General features: G+C 40.0%; 1 protein-coding gene across 2 annotated transcripts in view; it reads left to right on the top strand.

The window, feature by feature from the left end:
• The window catches only part of LOC121314676 (neurobeachin-like protein 2), a 125,391-nt gene that overhangs the window by 38,130 nt on the left and 64,801 nt on the right, over positions 1-22,460 (top strand). For both annotated transcript variants that reach the window (XM_041248172.1, XM_041248170.1), the window contains exons 4-9: positions 1,781-1,862; positions 4,714-4,826; positions 5,256-5,338; positions 18,355-18,440; positions 19,869-20,175; positions 20,602-20,708. In XM_041248172.1, coding sequence (XP_041104106.1) covers positions 1,781-1,862; positions 4,714-4,826; positions 5,256-5,338; positions 18,355-18,440; positions 19,869-20,175; positions 20,602-20,708 — 778 coding nt within the window. The remainder of the gene's footprint in view (positions 1-1,780; positions 1,863-4,713; positions 4,827-5,255; positions 5,339-18,354; positions 18,441-19,868; positions 20,176-20,601; positions 20,709-22,460) is intronic.

The raw sequence follows: 22,460 nt of genomic DNA, 5'->3' as shown, positions 1-22,460 counted from the left end.
ACGTACATTTGTACACCTTGGATGCTGGCGGGATGAATGAAGTCTGAATGGCATGTCTGGGATTGGTGAAGGCAGATGGAAGGCGTGGTTTAATGCAGAGATAAATATGAGTGCATGCCTGAGCGCAGTTGTGCGACTGAGTGACTGTCTGAGTCTGTCTCTGTGAGAGCGCGACGTAGACTGGAATTTAGCACAGAGAGATTTATTATTTTAGTTTTGCTTTGGCGTGGTCCTTAATTGCTTCTTTGACCTGTACTAATAAACTGCTGAATTCAAGCACAAAGCTACTGCCTTTGTGGATCCTGCTTTCATCTTACACCCGACGTTACATTATGTGTTTTAGGAGTGAGGGGGCGGGGGGGTGGGAGGGTATGCAGCAAAAGAAAATCTGTAAAGGGGGGCGCAGCAAAAGAAGTTTGGGAACCTCTGCCCTATACAGATTGTCCATAATCCAGTGACCTGTGGCTGTTACAATGTACTGTAGGCAGGTCTTGAAAGGTATTTTTAAAGAGGTAAACATATGTATGCACATGTTGTCTAACCATGCTGGTATGTTTGGAAGTTCCTTAACGGGTCAAGGTGTTATCCTCTCGTGAGGCCCTTCCTGGTTTAATGGTGCTGTTCATAAATAAACTAGTGAAGTTTATCTCTGAGCTCAGAGTGCTGCTGTGGAGAAACCAGGCCTCGATGATGTCAGTACTGAGACACTACTCGGAGACCGGTAGCCACAGCGGTTGCAAAGGAAGTCATGAGCAGAGATGATTTTAGCCTGCCTGTTACAGAGATGCTGGAGTGCGCGCTGCATCTCTGTTGCCTGTCAAACAGGAAGCGCGGCCAGTAGCTGTGGTAGAGTTGCTCAGTGCGTTAGACAGCCACAGACTGCCCCTGCATTGTTGTGCATGTGTTTGAGCCTGTGTCTCTGTGCTTGTCTGCCTGTGCTTTCTCCTGTGTGCGTTTTGATTTTCTGTGTTAGAATGCTGTATGGGTGGATCAGCAATACCACGTCTGGGAGTTATTTTAATGAGTTTGTCCAGATACAAAGTCGGTCTATAATAAGGTTATCGTTTACACATCCTTTCCCTTTGTGCCTGCGGGCTTACACTACAGCACAGACACTTGACTAGGGTTAGACATTTTCAATTATTAATTCTGGGCAAAAAATTTGAATCAATATTTAACTTACTCTCTCACACATCCTGTTTGTCTTTTCAAGAGTGGAAGGAATTTTCTCTTACCCAATTAAATTGTGAAATATATTCCCCCCCCCCCAATATCTTTATGGACAAATGAGGAAAAGTAGATTGAGGAGGATGAGAGAGGAACAAAACATCTTGGTGCGTGTCTGTTTTATCGTTTTATCTTTAGGATCATGATTGTCAACAGCATAATGCGTTTCTTTTTAATGAATATTCAGTACAATTTAATATCAAGGCAAGGAAATACTAGTATTGTGGTGTCTGTTTATTGAACATCGCAATACATAATATAATATTTTAAACAAGCTTATATGATGCTGCTGTTTGTTTATGCACAGTGGAATCTCTGATAAAGCTGATTTTGCTCCTGTAAAGAGTCTTGGCACATCTTAACAGTTTGAATATTACTGTGATCAACGGCTGTGCTGTTCTGCAAAGCTCCCATTGGTTCAAGAGCTGTATTTATAAATATTTTTTTTTAATGTGCTTGTGGTGGTTTCATTAGTCAATTTAATGCTTGTGGTGGATACAGCTTCGTCAGTTTAATGAACCCTCTCCCCTCATCTCCCCTCCTCTGCTCACAGGAATCTTGAGAATATTGAAGATAACCAAACTCCAGGCTTCATCTACGAGACAATGAGGCTTCTCTCTTTCTGCATCACTGAGGTAGGACTGTTCTGTGCTGTATAGTCATCACTATAAAACCCTCACAGTGCTACATACCGAACTAAGAAAACAAACTAGAAAGTCAGAAGAGCCAATGTCCGACACCCTGTTGCAAAGATGTGGAAGTACAATTAGGCCTTTTTAGTTGTTTTCAGCTCTTGAACAGTGGCAGAGTTCAAATTACTTCTAAAATGTTATAGCTGACTTGAAATCTGCAACTGGTTAAGAGCTTAAAACAATTAAAAAGGTCTAAGTAAGCAAATTATCAGTTGAATAAGGGGTCTAGTAAAGTAATTGAGAGCTCGTTGGAATGAAAACCGACAGACACAGGGTTCCCAGGACTAGGGTTGGGAACCACTGATCTAAGCATACCTCATCATTGTTAACCAAAGGGCAGCTTGTTCAGCCTTAGGGCTTTTCATTTGTGAGCAAACAAGATGAGCAACTCTTACCTAAACCAGATGAGCAAAAGCTGGGTTAGTGCTGTGTTCATGACCACTGAATCAGCAGTGGTGCAGCGTATTACTTGCATACAGGATTGCAGTCCTGCCCCAGCCACACAATGCCCCTTTTGCTGACTGCAGAAATGTGTCAGGAATATATAACTACCTCTTTGAGTTTGCTGCCACAGAAATGGACATGCTTTCTTAAAAGCTTATTGCTGACAGTATGCTGTTGAGGGCTGACATTCTTCCATTTTTACAAAGCTGGTAACCTATTCAAGCTGAGTTTTTAGCTGCATTTACACAGTAAAGCATTGTAAAAACCCCTGCCACCTCCACAGCTGTATCAGACAATACAGTTTAACTCCTATGAATGAACTACTGTTAGGCAATGTAGTCTCAACGTACAAAAACCAATGTAACAGGTAAACTGTCTTTGCAACTTTCATACATTTTATTAGTCTTGTTATAGCTGTTGGTTTTTCCCTGCAATGTAAAGTTCATGTCTGCATCTGCCTACTTAACAACCGTGGGCTATTCCAGTGGTCACTGACAGTACTGGAAAATGCCAGCGCTGTCCATGCCGATATCCCCTCCGTGCTGATAGACAGCCTGTTCTTGGGGGAGCTGCGGGGTGCATTTCTCACTGATTTTCCTCCAGTAGAGAATGTAATAGCAGTTTGTTATTCTCGCTGAATGCTCTTGAGTTTTGATATCTAACAGTGCTCAGAGTACATAATGAATGGGCTTTTGTACCTGCAGGTTCCTGAATTTTTAGATACAGAATTTAGTTCCCCATGTATGCATGTTTATATACTCTGTAGAGCTACTGTGCTTTTTCTTTTTACGTATTGGGGTCTATTCAATTGATCTTTAACAGTGGAGTGTCTTGATATCACCCTGTGACAAAGACCCTGTGTGCCAAAATCACACTCCAAACAATAACTGCAGTACTGTGCCTTGACCTCTCTGCCTTTACTCAAGTGGAAATCTATTAATACACCTGATCTAGCCAGCTAGTTTCTTTATTAATTCCCTGACCAGTCATGGCACAGTGTGAGGCGTGTTAGTTGTCATAAGTCCTTTTAGAATGATTTCAGATCAATTAAATACAACCAAAATGTTTTGATTCTCATTGTTGACAGAAATCTTGTACGATCTTACAGTGTGACAGGGATGCACAACAATTCACTTAGACATGGTTGGAAAAAATATCTCCGCTAGAAGGGGCAGAGTTGCCTCCCTGCTCTGTGCTTTTAACAATATTCCTCTGACCGTAAAATAAATATTGAGAAAAAATCTACATCACCGATATTTGTGATGCATTGCCTTGTGTATTGTGGTGGAGCCTTTATAAAATGTTTTTGGCAGTACATTTCTCTGTTTGTGCTGTCTTATAACGTGTGCCCCTTTTATAGCTGTTTTTTGTACTGTTGGAATGAACGGCAGTGCCTAGGATATTGCTCTGATCACAAGCACAACTTTCCAAGCTTGCACACCTACAGGATGTGCTGCATGACAAAGATGTACTGAAATCCTATAGCTGCTACAGTGTTCATGCATAATAGATACACCAGATTGCAAGCCACTAGAAAGCATGTGGGACGATCTTATTACATTTAGGACAACAGAAAACTTCTTGGAGCTATGTCTGTGCAGATTCCACTCTGTTCGGTCTAAAGAATATATCAGTTGCCAGTAGCGGGGCAATCATTTTTAAACAGTGTGGAAAACCAAATATTGAATATATTGCTACTATTTTACTGTATGTGTAAAGAAATTCATAAATAAGATACCAATGTATGCATTCAGTATTCATTTGATTTGCTAGTATTGAAAAGTGACAGAAAATTCATCACAGAATTAAACAAGGAGATTTCTATGTAGCTCAAATCAAGGAATTACTTTTGCATTATAACACCTGTCTTAATTTCATAGATATAACTAATGCTAATATAAAGAAAGTTGGCATATCTTAACACATGGTCTGAATACTCTTTTCATAAAATATTTATAACTATGATGTCTCCATGTATGGCCGCCTGTACTGTATTCTTGTTTTCATAATAACTTTTCCAATGCACTGCCTCCTTTTCTCAATAAAACTGTCAGCAAACCATGACCCTGGCTTCCAGTGTGTTTCAGCAAATCCTTTAGATATGCACTAAGATTACTATTCTGAGAAATTAAATCATTTTAAAAGGAATGCTGAACTTCATAGTGATTTACTCTCTCGGCACTTGGTGCCAAGGTTGGCTCTGCTATATTTATTCTTTTTTTAGTAGCCAGTGCATTAGTAAAAGCTTACATACTTTTATGATAAACATGTTACAGTATAATTACATGTACAGATATGTTTGATTTAAGTCTGTAGGTCTGGCTAATGTATTGTTTGATTTTTGTTGCAGCTGAAGAGCGTTGCAGGGGAGCACAGCCCCCTGCAGTCGGTGGTCCTGTATGGTTTGCACCTGTGGGAGTGTGTGTTCGACCCCTACCAGACCTGGAGGAGGCAGCTGACTGGGTAAGAGATTGGGCCGTGGGCTAGCACCAATCTTACGGAGAGCTAAACAAGCCTTTAGCTCCTCCAGAAAGACAACACTACTTCATCTAATTAAATGTAGTGTCTTGTGTGGAAGATGTTATAGAGGGGCATACTCAAGACCAGGACTGGTCAGCAGGGATTAGCCAGGAACTTTCCTCCTGATCCAATGCGTTGCATCTCTGATACGTGGAGCCACAATATTCCAACAGCAATGTGCTTCATGGAGCACAGAGGAAGGCTTAGCCTTTGAACTGCTCAAGTCTGGGGTACCGGCAGTGATAACAAGTGCATACGATACAAAACAGTTTTGGAGCCTTGTCATTTAGGACTTTAAAAATAAGAGCCATACATGAATTGACCCCTTGCTGTAGAGGTACCGCCTGTGACTGTAGTGTGCTCTTTTTTCAGGGAAATTGTGAGCGTGCAGGAGAGGAGCAAGTACAAGTTCTCGCCTGTCTCACTGCCAGAGGAGTTCACAGCTTTCTTCCATGGTAAGGAGCTCCGGGAGAGAGGACAGAAATCATCATTGACCCGAACGCCTGTTTATGAGGGAATATTGCAAGTAGAAGTGAGCGTATGTAACCCATACACAAATGCTCAGTCTTGTAACTCTATTATATACTGCTTGAGCAAATCAGGGGCTGTCTTGGAAGATCCTCTGGAGACAATTTGAGACATGCAGTGACTTATGTTTTGTAAGTGAGCATTTCCCAAGTGGAAATGTGTTGGTGTCTCGTGGCAAGTCTTGACAGCAGGGAGGTGGAGTGTGGTGTGAAAGGTGTGAGAGTGAGGAGGGAATCCCTGGAGAGGGAAGGGAGAGGCATATGTGTTTGTGACATAGCGTGTTCTGTCTGAAACATTATCAATTATTGATCACAGAAGCATTGATCAGGGATGATACTCAACGTTCATTTTTCTCTCCTCCTTAGTCCATTCCTTTTTCTTTTGACGTTCATGAAAACGATGAAATGGAAACCCATTGTTGAAATGTAAAGCTGTTTCTTATGTGGGTCAACAGTTTGGTGTCCTAGGTGCACACTTCTGCAATTCATTGTTGATTTAAATAGTGCTGGGACAAATACTTGAATATCTGAACAAACACTGCTTGAAATATATTCAGTGGCCTAATGGCCATGTTTGTATTAATTCATATAACAGAATTAATAAATGTCTGTATCAAAAAGATGCAAATGAAACCAGAACATTAATGGCAATTGATGGGGCATATTTTACACTTAAGAGGTGTAATGTGGTAGTAGTTATATATTTTGGTTTTCAGGCTAATTCTAAAATCAAAGTCTTCAATGTCTAAAAACATTCTGAAACACTATTCAAGTGTGCAAACTCCATGTTTGTCACGGCACAAGATATAAAGTGGCACTGTGATACTGCATGCTATCATTTGAAAAGCATATGCAGGGACACTATCAGTTTATCAGGCTGTAACAGGAACTTGCATCTGCACTCTGAAGAGGCAGGGAGGGTGTGCTGCGCTGTTGAAACTAAGCAGGGTGCTCACTCCTGTATCTCTGATGCAGTTCAAGACCATCGAGGCTGTGCCAGCAAACCAGAGAGAGCGAAGAAACCTATCTGCAGGAAAGCGTTTGTGGAAAGAACAAAACAAGGCCGCCAGTTGGCTACAGATGTGGTGATCTAGTTTTGGACAGGCTGTTCTAGTGCAATCTGATTGTTTGTCTCTCTGAGTTTTACATCCCAGGCAGCCAGAAGTAAGAGTTTGACTTATCTGCTGTCAGTGTAAATCCTTCACACTGTTAGGTGAGGGTCAGGGTGTGTACAGTGTACAAATATACTGGATGTCAGAATCGTTCTCATTGCTTCCATGCATGGATTGATAAGCTCTCATAGTAAGATATTGCCATTATGATGGCCAAATGGGGAAATGATTTTACCATGCTTTTCCTATGCATTTACCATAGTTTACTATGGTTTGCTGTGTTTGTTTAATATGATTTACCATGCCTCTCTGGGATTTTCACTGTTTATGCTTTACCATGCTTTCTCTATGCTTTAAAAGACTTTGATGTACTTTTACTATGTGAAACATTACCAAGGGGCAGTTACAGGGAGACATACCATTTAGTAAAGCTTGGTGTGATTCCTGCCATCAGTGTGCTCCTGATGCCACATTCTCTACCAACCACTATTTAAAAAGATAAAAACAGTGTTTGCCAACCCAACACTGGCAGAGAAGCATACAATATGACCCTTACGATTCTAATTGAATGAGAAACATTACTGATCAGGCCTTGATGCCCCAAGTTAAGCTAGCCATAATCAATGACACTGCACTAGGGAAATAATTCGCTTACTGATAACCACACTGAACATATCTGTCCGTGCCTTCCAACGGTTTAGACCAAGGAACTTGTTCCTCTGACTGCTCTGATTGAGGCTAATCCAGTTTAAAACAGGTGTATGTTGGACCGAGTCTAAATCAATGTTTTTTTGTTTGATTAACAGTACAGGAAGACTGCAGTAAAATTATATGAATACAGGTGCACGCCACTTAAAACTGGTCTTGTTAGAACAGAGTTCTGTTTACAACGTATTGTGGAGACATGTCCCTGCCGAATAACATGGACTTCAGTGGGGAATTTGGTTAAAACAGACTTGTTTATAACAAATATATACCGTTTTATTACGTACAATTTTCCTGGGACAGGCATTTGTAACGTCAGGCCGGAAAACAGTTGCTGTTTACTTTTATTCTTCTACTGTGTTTTTGTTGGCACAGCCATTGTGCAGTTTAAATGTGTAATGTATACAATTTTACTTACATTTTAATTTTCAAAATTTAAATTTGTAAAATGGTACTACTTATTACGTTTTATAAACAAAAACTCCCGTTCTTTGGCAGTTAATCTTACTTGTATTGCTTATATTTAAGGTACTTCCGTGCGTAGTTATATAGAGCATTTCGAATTGTGTTTACTACGTACTTTGTTTATAAAGTACTGATTCCCACTGTCCCTTGGAGTCAGTGTATATAAAATATTATAATCTAGGGCTGCCAATGGAACGTGAAACAAGCAATGTGATTGGTCGAGCAAGGTTCCAGCTGTCTGTATATTGGATGGATACGGACAGTTGGAGCCTCTGCACATCCATTAGAAATCACTGTGCTGCCTCACAGAATTTAAGTAACAGTAACCATCTTGTTTACATCTTATTACAGATGTACAGTAAAGCTATAAAACTGAGTGACCAATTACCAGCAAAAAAAAAAATAGCAAAAGTAATAAGACGTAATGATTTAGATGAAGAACAATTAAATGAACTGGAAGATAACAAAACAGAAACAAATACAAAAAGAAAAAATAATCCCTGTTTTTATACTTGCGCATCATGATTTTGTCACTTCAAATAATGTATTTTTAGCGGTTTTGTAAACGCTAAAGAAAAACGCAAAAATACACTTGTGCACATTATCCAACCTCAGTGCTGTCTCAACTCCGCCCCCTGGTGTATCTTTTCAATGGCAATGTGCACAACAGCAAAAAAAGATGTACTTTCTTTTACATGTTTTAATTAAATTAATTTGCTCAGCTTATAGGGTACATTAGCACTACATGAAAGATAAAACATAAACTATCCCACCTTGCTGTTCCGAATGTATTTGGTTATTGTTTATTTATTTCTTAGCAGACACCCTTACCCAGGGTGACTTACAAGCTGTATACAAAATAAAATACATACAAGAATTACAGTACAATTAAGAGCAAGATACAAAGTACAGTGACTTCAATAATAACAGCAAATACAAGAGCAGATAAGTGTTGATAGTTACATCAGGGTTAGATAAGAGTGCAAGTGAAACACAGGACTCTACAGATTTGGTTAAGTGCAGGATTAAATATAGTAAAATAGGGAGCAGATAAGTGCACTTTAAAGTGCATTAAGGGCAGAGAAGGGAAGAGTTGCGTTTTACAGGTGTTGTCTGAAGAGGTGTGTCTTGAGGCGGCGCTGGAAGGTGGTCTGTAGGATATCTGTAGGAAGGTCGTTCCGCCACTGCGTTGCAAGGATGGAGAAGGAGCGGGCTCTGGAGGCAGGGGAGCGTAGAGAAGGTACAGCCAGTCTCTTAGTGCAAGCGGAGCGGGGAAGTCGGGTGGCGGTGTATGGAGAGATGACGGTCTGGAAGTAGCTGGGTGCAGTCTAGTCAAGGGATCGATAGACGAGTATAAGAGTCTTAAACTGGATGCGAGCGGTGATCAGGAGCCAGTGGAGTGAGCGGAGCAGTGGAGTAACATGGGAGAAGCGAGGCAGAGAAAACATCAAACGAGCAGCGGAGTGAGCAGAGCAGAAACCAGATTGGAGAGGGTCGAGCTGAGAGTGGTTACACAGGAAAGCAGAGAGCTGCCCACTCGAGGGTTTTAAAGAGGAAGGGTAAGGGGGATACAGGATGGTAGTTCTGGAGGGAGGTGGGGTTGAGGGTAGGTTTTTTGAGGAGGGCGTGATGGAAGTGTGTTTGAAGGCAGAGGGGAAGAGGCCAGAGAGGAGGAAGGTGTTGAGAAAAGAGGAGATGAAGGGGAGTAGAGCAGGAGCAGCAGCTTGAAAGATGTGAGTAGGGATGGGGTCCAGGGCGCACATGGTGGGTTTGTGACCCTGGAGGAGGGGGGAGAGGTCAGAGCCTGAAAGAGGCAAAGTTGGCCGAGGACATAGAGGGGGAGGGTTGAGGAGGGAGGAGAAGGTAGAGAATAGTTTCCGGGTGTTGTTAGTGGAGGATTGGATAATAGATTTTTAAATTGGAGTGTTTAGCAGAGGCGAGAGTATAAGAGAAGGAGGAGAGGAGGGAGCGGTAGAAGTCTAGAGCAGCAGGGAGTTTGGTTCTCTTCCATTTCTTTTCAGCAGAGCGCAGTTCGGGCATTGTATAATAATCTGTATGCGCCCAAACATCTGTATAATGCCACACTGCTATGTCCAAAATCATTGTTCTCGAGCATCTGTTCTGGGCCAAGAAACATGACTTCCGCATGTACCCTCACTGAAACATACCAGTGCATGCCCAATGAAGTGTGGTATAAGATATATTACCTCCATGTGGAAACACGCTAATCTGTGTGACAAACATGGTCCACCTAATTCTCCATGAGGTAGAAACTTGTACCAGCTTTTGTTTTGTGTAGTAGACATCTTTCACACTGCCCCTTAAGTCAATACTTGGTAGAAGCATTTTTTGCAGCGATTACTGCTGTGAGTCTTTTTGGATATGTCTCTACTAGCTTTGCACAGTAGAATGCTAAAAATTTTGCCCTTTCTTCACGGGAAAATTGTTGGGGATCATCGAAGGACTGCAATCTTCAAGTCTCACCATAAATTTTTGATTGGATTCAAGTTATGTCTTTGACTGGGCCACTCAAGAACATTTAATTATCTTCTTGTTCAACCACTCCAGTGTGGCTTTGTGCTTCGGGTCATTGTCCTGCTGAAATGTGAATTTCCCCCCTAGTTTCATAGTCCTCGACTGACTCAAACAGGTTTTCCTCAAGAATTCAAGAACTGTACTTTTCACCATCCATTCTCCCCTCTATCCTGACAAACTTCTCAGTCCATGCTTAAGAGAATTGTCACCATAACATGATGCTGCCACCACCATGCTTGACAGTTGGGATGGTGTTGACTGGGTGATATGCAGTGTTGGGCTTGCGCCAGACGTAGCGCTTGGAATTTAGACCGAAATGTTCAATTTTTGTCTCGTCTGACCACAAAACCTTTTTCCACATGTCTGCAGTATCATCTACATGCTTTTTTGCAAACTCCATACATGCTTTAAGATGAGGCTTTTTGAGTAATGGCTTCTTTCTTGCCACCCGTCCGTACAGGCCAGCTTTGTGTAGGGACTGGCTTATTGTTGATGTGTGAACACTGACTCCCATCTCAGACACACAACTTTGCAGATCTCTCAAGGTCATTGTTGGCTTCAGAGTTACATCTCGAACCAGTTTCCTACTTGCCCGGCTGCTCAGTTTGGGAGGGCGACCTGATCTGGTCTGGGTGGTATGATACATCTTCCACTTCCTAATTATTGACTTCAGTGTGCTGAGAGGGATAATTGGTGCCTTTGAAATTTTCTTGTACCCTTCTCCTGCTCTGTGCCTCTCTACCACTTTATCCCTGACTTGTTTCGAAAGCTCCTTGGTCTTCATGATTGCTTTGTTGGATCACTATATTGCAGATTGAAAGTCATTATATACCTGAGGGAAATTATCTACAAGTTAAACCAGTTTGAGTACACACAGACTGATACCATTTCACTAATTTTGTGACCTTTCAAACAATTAATTTGCACCTGAGCTGATTTTTAGGGCTGCAGTAGCAAAGGGGTTGAATACTTATGCAACTGAGATTAATGTGTTTTTCTCTGTAAATCTTAATTATTTATATTCTATATGCATGTTTTAACTTTATCAATGTGGAGTAGTTTGTGTAGATTCTACATGTAACATCTAATTTGAAAGAATTGTAGCATATGCTCAGGCACCAACAAAACTGTGTAAACTTTGCAGGGGGTGAATACTTCTGCAAACCACTGTAGCTCCAGCTGACTCTGCATGTTTGCAGAATTGACACATGTCAAACTAGCAAATGAGATTCAGAAACAATGTATTTCCTTTCTGAATTAGGTCTTTGAACATGATAAAAGTAAATATTGCATTTTTCATCCTTTGCATTTGGTTTTCATTTGCATTTCCTCGCATTACTCGTCTTGCACCGTTGTGGGGGAAAGTCGAATTCGGCCACAAATTCCATCTCCCTATCAGTTTCTGAACAATCTGATGAAATAGTGTGTGGAATTATTTCAGACGTTCCCTGTGTACGGGCACACTGTGTTGCTGAGGAAAATTTGAATTTAACCTTGGTTCTGATTTATGATTTTTCCAGAGTTGTATAATACAACATTAAGTAGGTTTAAGTCTGCCTTCATCAAAGCACAGCTCCTGTATCAGCCGATGATATTCGCTGTACCTTTCTTTCTTTGGTAGTGCAAGGTGATCACAGTTATCTTTTTTCTTTACTATTCGTTGTTTCAGGTACTGTGTTACCAGTGCACAGTACCGCTGATTGTTGCCGTATTTACAGTCCCCCCCCCCCCAAAAAACAAAGCTTGATAGAATGGCAGTAGTTGCATTTTGTAATCGTGTATAATGCTCAATAATATCAATACTCACAAAGAAATGTGAGTATTGATTTATTTTAAACAACATGATTGCCTTTAAAAACAAAATTTGTTGCTATAACGGATTGGGTAATTTTTGGGGGGGGGGGGGGGGGGGGGGGGATTATGATGGGTGGGATGGTTGTAAGCACACCCACCCCTTAAGCTTATATATAATATATATATCTATATATATATAGATATATATATATCTATATATATATATATATATATATATATATATATATTATATATTTTTAATTATTTATATATATAATATTTAGCACATTAGTTGAAATATTTTTATTTTTTTACTAAGCTTTGTGTCTTCTTTATGAAAACAGCTTTCCTTTCCCGCTGGCATTTGCTGTTTGTTGCTTGTACATGCAGCCGTGACGTAACAACAGACCGCCCACTGACTTTCCCCTGCTGCGTTGGTGTGAACTGTTGCCCGCACCTCCCCAACTGGCACAGTGTCTCTCCTGGTCTTTCAGGTGACCGTCATAATTTGCTTAGATAAACAACCTGCTGAACAAACAGCTGTCTGAGTGGAAGTCTCCCATTCCATCACGGTCCGTGCTATACTGTCCTGTGCTGTCTGACAGCATACCTACCTCCCCTATTGACAGTCAGGCGGCTTCAGTCTCCTGTGCTGTGTGTCACTCACTTGCCACAGGTGTGAATTTAGTGTCGTTTGTAGTTTAGAGTTTAAGTACTTAAACATTAGCCTTGTGTTTAACATTTATAATATTGCTTAAAAATGTAATTGTTAAACTATAAAATCTTAGCTGTTTACCTAGAATAAAGTGCACAGTTTACACTAGTTTATTTCACATTCAATATCATTTCACATTCTTTACCATGTACAATTAAATGCTGTAAACGTGGAGACTTATAACATGATGCAGTAGTTAATAAAAATTAATTGTCTAAAGATAGCTTTTCTGATTCGTTACACACCACTCCAGATTGTTTAATCATGTTTAAGAATTAAACATAACCCTAATACACCCTCTTTGAATACTCTGCTGTGCCTGCGCTATGAAAGGGTTGTACTTTACTGCTAGTCCACATATCGAAACCACCGCTCAGTTCCACACAAATGACAGACAGCACTGAACACCACGAGCGCAGATGGTCCCTGTGCTGCTCCTGCTCTGCTGCCTGCGTTGTTGTCCCCGGGTGCAATGAATCACTATCCCAGGGAGGGTGTGTGGTAGAGATGTCCTCATTGTGCCACACGTCTACTTTTTCAGAACAGTTCATGGCAGTGGTGTGTGATCATGGTACAAACAATCCTTATTTCAAGTACGTCAAAGGAATGCTCCATGCCATTAAGGAGCACAGTTTATTTTATTCCTTCAAACTGCATCCCAGTTTATAAGAGTTGAAGTCTGTCCTCTTTCCCTTTTTTTGCCAGTTGAGAAGGTTGTTAACCTTATCAGTTTCTCGAGAAATCATTTCTAATTAACGCTGCTCCTGCCAGCTGCTCAGAACTAATTTATTACCTCCACTCCCGACGGGAGCGCCATGACTTGGAATGCCCTAATGACATGTCTAATCAGTGACATGTGAATCGTGTGCCAGGGGACAGCATAGGATGTGAAATGCTTTCTGAGTCATCTTTTGTTTATTAAAACTTTTTCCGCTGATTTCGTAGACCCTGGTTACCACTAATAGTGGACAACCTTACCGAAGATACTGTTAGTTAGCCTAAGGTCAGTGATAATAGGGATTTACAATACCAGCCGATGAAGTAGAGTTGGTAATATTTCACACAAGTTTGAAAATTGATCTTTTTATCCTGCATAGTGGTCAGAGAATGTTCCTCTCAGCCATGTTTTACAGTGCAGCAAGGTCTGCATGTTTTCTGCAGTAGACTGGCATTGTGATGTTGAGACTTTCACTTTAGTTTAATTCCAACCCACTTAGATGCTTCACTAAACTGTTTTTTTAAGGGATACACAATGGACCTTGTTGATCTTGATAACATCACAGCATCACCATCTCACTTGAAATCAGCTAACATAATTTGCTGGCAGTTTGTAGGAAGACGGGCTCAAGGTTGGATGAGCCATGGAGACTGAACCTGCCCTCTTTGAAGCAAGGTGATGGGTCTTACTAGGGCAGGGCTGAGGCAGACTGGCAATGGGACAGTGTTTGTGTGTAACTCTGACATAGAGATTGACAGTGGCATGCTGTACCTAATCGTGTGACACAGCGCTAAAATATCCAAGGAAAAAGTTTATGTATACGAAATTAACATGTGTTTTTTAGCTGCAGTGTGTGACATGGGTGCGTGCCCGTCTGTATCACTGGGGTCAGTACTCTGTGGATCCTACCTGTGCTGTGTGGTTTTCCCTGGTGACTCGATGCTCAATACACTGGGTGTGCAGCAGTAAACACACAGCCGAGGAGAGCGGCACAGGAACAAGGATCACTCTGACCTTTAATGAAAGGTATACTTGGAATTAACTGAACTGTTCCATGCACAGTTCTGTCCAAGTCTACACTCCACATCACTAATTTTCTTATTGTGATGCTCAGACTGATAGAAGGATGTCATTTTCCTAGTTTGTTTGACCTTTTGAAGGCTCTAAACAGTGATCTGAGCTCAAGATGTAAGAAGTGAGGATCCTGATCGTGTTCAATTAAAGATATGCATTTTCCATAGTATTTCATTGCTTACCTGTTAATACATATTATTAGTGTACTGCACGTCTGTTCTGTGAGATTTATTTCTGGTAAGATCGTGTTTTGACAGACTTGCTAACTTTACCCGGAGCTTCTGAAAAGCTTCAGTGCACAGCGCAATACGAATGTTCCCCACAGTGAAATAACGTTTAGGAATCTTTGCAGAAGAGTTTTGTTTGATAATGATCTATTGTTGAAATATGTTGTGAATGTTATAAATGCACATTCCCGTATTCGAATGGGCTCTGGCATAATGCAGCTTTTATTTGGTGTGGGCAGAATGCTTGAATTGATAGATGTTGCCGTAGGAAAATCCATGTGATGTTCCATGGAACTACTTTTGACATGTGGCATTGATTTTAAACTGAATCTCGTAATGCCTGTTCTTAGACTTACAGCCTCCACTGGGGCTTTCAAAAAGCACTTAAACCACTCCAGTCCTGGGAAATATAAATTGATAGTGTTTTAATTTCAGAGGAAGTCTTGTTTGGAAGATGACCAACCGCAACTAATGCTAATGGAGTGTAGTGAACACTTTCACCCTGAAGTGTGTGGTGATAAGTTATGATAAAGTATGATAAAGTAATTGTAACATAAATCCTTTGCACGACACGCCTTTAGCTATGTTATAAACAATACCTTACTATAATGGTTCTGAATCTGTGGTCCACCGGCTCTCTTCAGGTGGTCCGTGGAAAGGTTACATAACTATAGAAAGGACGCGGCAGCATAGTTTATAGATCCCATTGCAAACCCAAAATATGAGACCTTAAAAAATGAGCTACAGAAGCTGGAAGAAAATGCTGCATGAAAAAAGTCTAAACTCTCCATCATATATAGTTTTAGGTGGCTAAAGTGTATTTCGCTCACTTGCAATCGCACAGCAGCTTGTAAAGTAAGGAAACGCACGACAGGGTGTGTGTTGTGTTGCATTTACGTACGGCTGTAGTTGGGTTGTTCAACCAGCAAAGCCATATGCAAAACAACACACAAGCCCTGGAGCGTTATCCCGCTTATAAAATAGATACAATAAAAGTTTTTTTTTTTTCAAAAAATCAAACAATTTTATTATGTCCTTCTGCTTTGGAGAAAAAGTAATCCCTCAAACAAGATTATATTTGTTGTAAACATTAGACTGGAAAGGTTTTCAAGGTTTCCATTTATTGTAATTAATTAAAATGAATGAAGCCTCCATGCAGGTCTCAATCGCTCCGTAGACAGGGCTGACATGACCTGAAATGTTAGCTTTGTTAGTGATCAAGCATTTAAAAATGCCAATCATGTATTTTTGTTGATAATGAAAAGATACAGAAAAGGAGGCAAAGACGAAGTTCACTATCCATGCATTACTACCGCTGACCTGGAGAAGCCAATCAAAAAATACATGATTGGCATTTTTTTTGGTCACTAACAGGCTGTCATTGCGGTTTAGTGGCTAACATAGCAAAATTGAGTACTCTTAACTTAAACAGCCGAATTACGCACTGAAGCATATAATTATCGTAGCAGACCGTTAGATTTAAGACAAACTGTTTTTAAGTCGATTAGCATTTCTTCATGTTTAATCAAATCAATAAAAACACCAGCTGCCCAAGCATTTTAATTTTTTTCAATTTCATTAAGTTGTGGACTTGTTAAGTCTTTGACTCCTTGATTTTTTTTTTTTTTTTTTCAAACTGGGGTTTGGTTCTTGTAATTCTAGCCACTTGTCCACCGTCATGCCTCTGAAAAGATCAAATGTGACAAAAAATTGCACAAATAAAAAAATGTACAATACCCAATGTATTGAATATGGTAATTATTTGTACACTATTTTCTTAATTACATTAAAAACAACTGTAAAATATAAATGCAATTAAAAAAATATGTAAAAGTACTGTAACATACTAGATTTAAATGGTCGTTTCCTTGCTTTCTTATTCTTATCGGATGTTGTTTAACCATGCGTGAGCAAGTGCACTGCTCTGTGTACCATTTTTTAACGCGTACCTCTAAATAACACTACACCATAAAATGTCAATTTTAAAATAACTTTGCTCCTAGAAACAGGCCCATCCATTGTATTAAAACAAAGAAAGGCAGGTCTACAGTTATTCTTAATATTATAGTGATTTTGTTTTTTATGTGCTTATTTTTCAATAAGCTATACTGTTTAGTGTGTGGTCCGCCACAAAAAAAGTTTAAGAACCACTGATCATTCCTAACATAGGAGGCTTGTTGCTAGGGAGCTGACGTCACTGCTCTGTGACTTTTGCTAGTGTGTTGCTCAAAAAACCACTTCAGCAAGTAGATATTTAATTTGCTTTGTGTTATTGTGCAATGCTTGTGTATATGATAACAGTGCGATAATAATGCTTTGTTTTTAATTGTTTTGTATGTTTTTGTTTGATGTGCAGTAAGAAATAAAACGAACAGTAATTCTAAGTGAAATTGCCTATGTATTTTGCAACTAAGGCATGCACAGTTAGACAGTAAAAATGGGGAGCCAACTCCAGGACTGCGATATATCTGAATGTTTGTCCGACATAAGGAGGTGTCAGGTTTAAAAACAATGCAATAAAATCGCACCCACATACATTTTGAAATTTTAAATTATTTTTAAATATAAATCATTGCGCTGAAATAACACTAAAATGTTTTGGGTAGGCTACACATTACATTATATAAAAATATAAACCTCTACAGTAGTAAACTCAAATGAATACCTAGCACACTTTCTTTTTACTTTAGCCCACTGGTAACACAGAATAAATCATGCTGCTGCATTGTACACATTAGTGTACCATGCAAATAAAAGTTTATTTTAAATCTAAACTAAATGATTTTAGAGTTTTTTATTTCATTTTAATTATTATTATTTAACTTAGTAGCCTAGACAATTAATGCACAATAGATCATGGTCCTGTACAGATGCTCATAATAAACTGCAGGGGTTAGTGGCACGTGTGCAGTCTATTGCTCTAAACACACTGGGGAAACCCAGAAAAATGTCATAGAGATTTGTTTTCAAGGCTTGTAAGTACACCTTGACTTTAGTGAAAATTAGGTACTTGCGTGTTCGTCTCAAAAATACATTGAGCGTAACCAGCAACACACGAGAAAAAGCGGACTGGGAAATGCCAGCAACAATTATGACTGTTTAAAACATGCTTTCAAAAGCTCTTAACAAATTGATGCAGTTGTAAGTGTCACAAATGCCTGCAGCTTTAGTACATCTCATTACAATATTTTTGACCCCTCAGTTGCACTCTCATCTCCACCCTGTTTTTGCGAATTTCCACAGGAATGCCCAGAATTACATAGTAATTTAAGGCTAAAGTGCAAATAAGAACTGCGGCTGCAAAGCATTTGTTAAAATGATGCGAACAGCGCTTCATTTGTTTAATACTGGTTTGCAACGATTGCGACAGACGCAACACTTTAGTGCATCTACCCCTTAATTTTCTGCTTGCACATTTTATTTTACCTTTTTACTTAAGTTATTCAACATTAATAATAATAAAAAAAAGAATCTACCACAGTAGTGACTAATAGACAAGTCGTGAAGGGTAAGAGTTTCCGTTACCCAGAGTAATTGCAGGAGCTGCGTTTAGCCAGACTGAGATCTGAGATAAATGAGATTTTCTTCTGGTTCCACAGAGAGCTTCAAGGACAGTGATAATCTGCCGGAGATCCTGAGGGTGCGATTGGTCCACCTGTACGGCGCCATCATCATTGGCTGCAAGGTAACCCACTTCTCTTTGAGTTCAGTTTGTAGCAGGCTGAAAGGAGATTTGAAGGGTAAGGCTCCATTGAGCACAGCCTGCTGGGCTCTGGTCATCAATGGTTATGTTGTAATGCACAGGGCAAAGCTCGAGATGAATCTGCTGCCATGCAGTTGTTCAGTTTTGCCTTGCATGGGTGGCTACCCTTAAAAAAAAAAATATGAGCAGTTATCTTTAATTCAAAGAATTCTAGGTATAGAGAGTTGCAATATACAGTATTACATGTTTTTGTGTTTTCTTTTGCAGCAAGACAGCAGTACTTCGCAGTTTTTCTGTTGTTTGTTGCTGTTGTTGACAGCGTAGTTCAAATTCAATTTTTTCTCTATGTGCATTGCACAGAGTTTGTATTTATAGTCCTGTGAGTATTTAAAAAGTCAAATTCTGAGTATTTGTTGATATTAATATATATATATATAATATATATAGATTATATATATTATATATATATTATCTATATATATAATATATAGATATTATTTTAAAATAGAGATACTTGACAAAATTTAAGAAGACAGTCAGAGACTGCGGGGACTGGAAGCCTGTTTCCAGCATTTTAGTCCTAAACCTTCCCTGCAGATTGACACTTGAATGTCAAAATCTCAAAAGGTTGTTGTTGAGTTAACCTGTTACATTGCCTTAGCGTTTGGGTTCTCTTCTAACAATAAAACCTACTATGCCAAAGGCACATAGATTACAAACTGTAAAGCTCGCTCTTGAAGCTATTTGACACAATGTGCAATCACAATTATAAAATACAAACAGTGCAACATAAAAATATGCAGGGGGTTTATATTTGCTTAAGTGATACAATAGTATTGCGTTTCTCAGGCTTCCTAGTCTAGGGACTGGAATAGCTAATTGAGCATGAGTCAGGTAATTACTGTGTCAGAAAAAAACTCAGAACAGACATTTCATGTAGCAGTGGTGTAGGTGGACAAGGTCTAATTAATACCCCGTGGAGAGGGAGGAAGGGCACTGCGAGGATGTTCGTCTGGATTTGGTATCGCCTAATTTTCCCAGGAAGTTAATATGCATGCGTAGGTTGATAGGAAAATGTGTGCTTGCAGTTTGAACCTTGGACAGAGAAGCATCTGTATTAATTCACATTTCAGAGTTGTGGGTGATCTGAATTCAAACACAAGCAAGCACTCTCTCACCAGCGGCTTGATCGGTGCCTGATATTTAAACATCACTTGCCACCTGGCTCATGACAAGATAGTTTAAAACCTGAAACAAAGTCAGGTACTTTCATCTGTATTGATGAAAGTTTGCTGAAATGATGCCTGTTATGTATTTCCATTTGTTATATATCCAGTGATTTATTGTCTTGTGATTGGATATTTGCATGGATTACACCACAAAAAAAAAAAGTTTTTGTGTTTCTCATAGAGAAATGCCCTGCTGGCCATCGTCCCCTCAGCGGTGAGTGACCTCATGGGGGTCCTCAGTTCCTGCTGTTGCCCTGACAACCAGGAAATGAAGGACCCGCAGCTGCTGCAGCTGACCCTGAAGTGCCTGACCGCTGTGATCCACCTCCTGCACGCCAGCAGTCTGGACCAGCGGCAAGTGGACATCAGGACCGTGCTGGACAGCTACTTCTGGGTCCTCAACTCTGATCACCTTGGCGCGGGGGCTGGGGAGGGGGAGGCAAGAGACTGGGAAGACCGGCTTATCACCCTCCGCACCAGCATGCTCAGTGAGTCCCACACAGCTGGCTTTGTGCGCACCCAGTTAGTCCTCTCTGAGGACAAGGGACACAAAGGCACCAATGAATATCAGTTCTGACCAGCACACATGCAGTATAGTGCAGTGACAACGTGCAAGCATGCACTAGGCTCCTCATATATCATATATATATATATATATATATATATATATATATATATATATATATATATATATATATATAGATGTATATTATAATATAGTATAGACACGTGTTCTAACCAGAATAACACGTTCCATATTCCGGTAAGATATTTAAGGATTTAAAGGGCTATAAACTAGATAATGGAATTTTTCCTACAAAATATTTACTATTGAACTTCACCTTTTAATGGATTTATTTGCAATGGCTCTGTGTAAAAGAGTGGTCTTATTTGTGTATGTACTTGTTTTGTAGGAGCTATCCCTGAGATGTTAAACTGCGCTGATCGGCCGGTCCTTCAGGCCATATTTCTGAATAACAACTGTTTCGAGCACATTTTGAGACTGATACAGAACAGCAAGGTGGGGTGGAGCTCTGTGTGTGTCTGTATGGACTCTGAGTATAATCTTATAGCGCCACAAAAACACTTATGCTCTGGCTACAATTTCCGTGTGTTATACATTCTGTACAGTGTTTGTGTTTTACTGGAATAACTAGAACCCTTTTGCTTTTGAATTTTAAAGACGCCCCCTAATAGGCAGGGGGTTGTATTCAGTGAATCTAAACTTCACCATCATTTAAGTCACTGAATAGAACCCTCTCACGTATTTACAGATTAAAGTGCAAGGAGACTCGCTCGCACTGTTGGGTGCTTGATTTTCATAACCTTTTGTACAGTGTTTAGATTGTCTACTGACTAGATCAATTGAACAGACAATAGAGTTATGAAGTGCTCTGGAGGACGAGGCCCCTGCCAGAATTCAAGAGCAATTTCAATGACTGGAAACTGCTTGATGCAGTGGTTTCTCCGCTATGATCAGGACATGAAAACACTTCACAGTTCTCTGAAAATAATAGGAAGTAAAACCTAATGTGAAAAACAAATTTTATTATTATTACTACTGTTTTTATAAAGGAGTCAACTCTCTTCAGTTCACACGCTGTTAGGGTTATACTGGAATTTGTATTAAATGTAGAAAGGCAGATTTTCAGTGATATTAATAAGGTTAATAAATCACCCCTGGGTGGGGGAGATGGGTGGGTGGTAGAGGGACACCAATGGGATCCGTATAGGGTTATTTCATTGATTTATATTGACCTCTATTTCTCTAAGCAACAGATTAAAGGTTTTTACCAAAGCAGAGAAGCATATCGCCTCGTCCTGTGCTCTTTACCCCTTTTCCGTTGGCTATTTGTCGAGCCGAGCGAGAACCAAATTGTAAAACACTGGCCTGTCACAAAGACGGCTGTAGTGGTTGACGTCAGACCAGAAACAGAGAATAGACAGAAGCGTGGAGTTTGGTGAAGCTGAGCGCTTGCTTGCGCTCAGCATTTAATAAATGAACAAACAGAAAATAAAAGGTTGAACAAAAACAGCACACGGCACTTGAGGCCAAAATAAACAGACAAACAAAACTAATTAACACTAAATGAAACATCCACTAACAAACAGTGGATGAACAGACAAACACCGTGAATTCAATTAATTGTTTACTTTTACTTCTGTTTTTGTTTTCTCCTTCTCCGCACCCGTTCTCCACTCAGCAAACACACAACCTTGAGTGAGTGAAAACATGCTGCTTTTATGCAGCTGTACCGAGACTCAATTGCTAATGAATCATTCAATTGGGGTCTGTACAACTGCATATGAATTAATGAAGTGCAATTTCCTGTGCCCACATATTATTACATTTTACCTGCACGTGAAGTGCTGTTCAATCCTCGTGCCTAAATAGAAATATACATTTTAAACAACTCATGTTACACAGACCCATTTATATCCCATGTACCGATGACTATACACCAACATTAACACACTACATACAACATAAAACACAAATAAATAGCACAGAGACGGGGCACTTTGCCACATGGCCTCACAACACATCTGAATCTGGCTTGGAGCCAAGCAAGGCCAGCGATGGGTTAATGATTTTCATTGTTGCGATTGGTCAGCCTTGGGATGCTGTAGATGCTCATTTGTATTCAGTAACATGAAGAACGAAAATGAAGAAAAACACGACCGTAACCTCTAGATCCTCCATTCTCAAGTCAAATACAGCGCCTCTAATACTGCATGTATATGTGACTCGAGACTCATTTCTGCGTGATGG

Source organism: Polyodon spathula, chromosome 4 (assembly GCF_017654505.1).
Source record: "Polyodon spathula isolate WHYD16114869_AA chromosome 4, ASM1765450v1, whole genome shotgun sequence".
In the NCBI taxonomy this organism is placed as follows: Eukaryota; Metazoa; Chordata; class Actinopteri; order Acipenseriformes; family Polyodontidae; genus Polyodon; species Polyodon spathula.
Note: the sequence above shows the minus strand (reverse complement) of the source record. Positions and strands in the feature narration are given on the sequence as shown.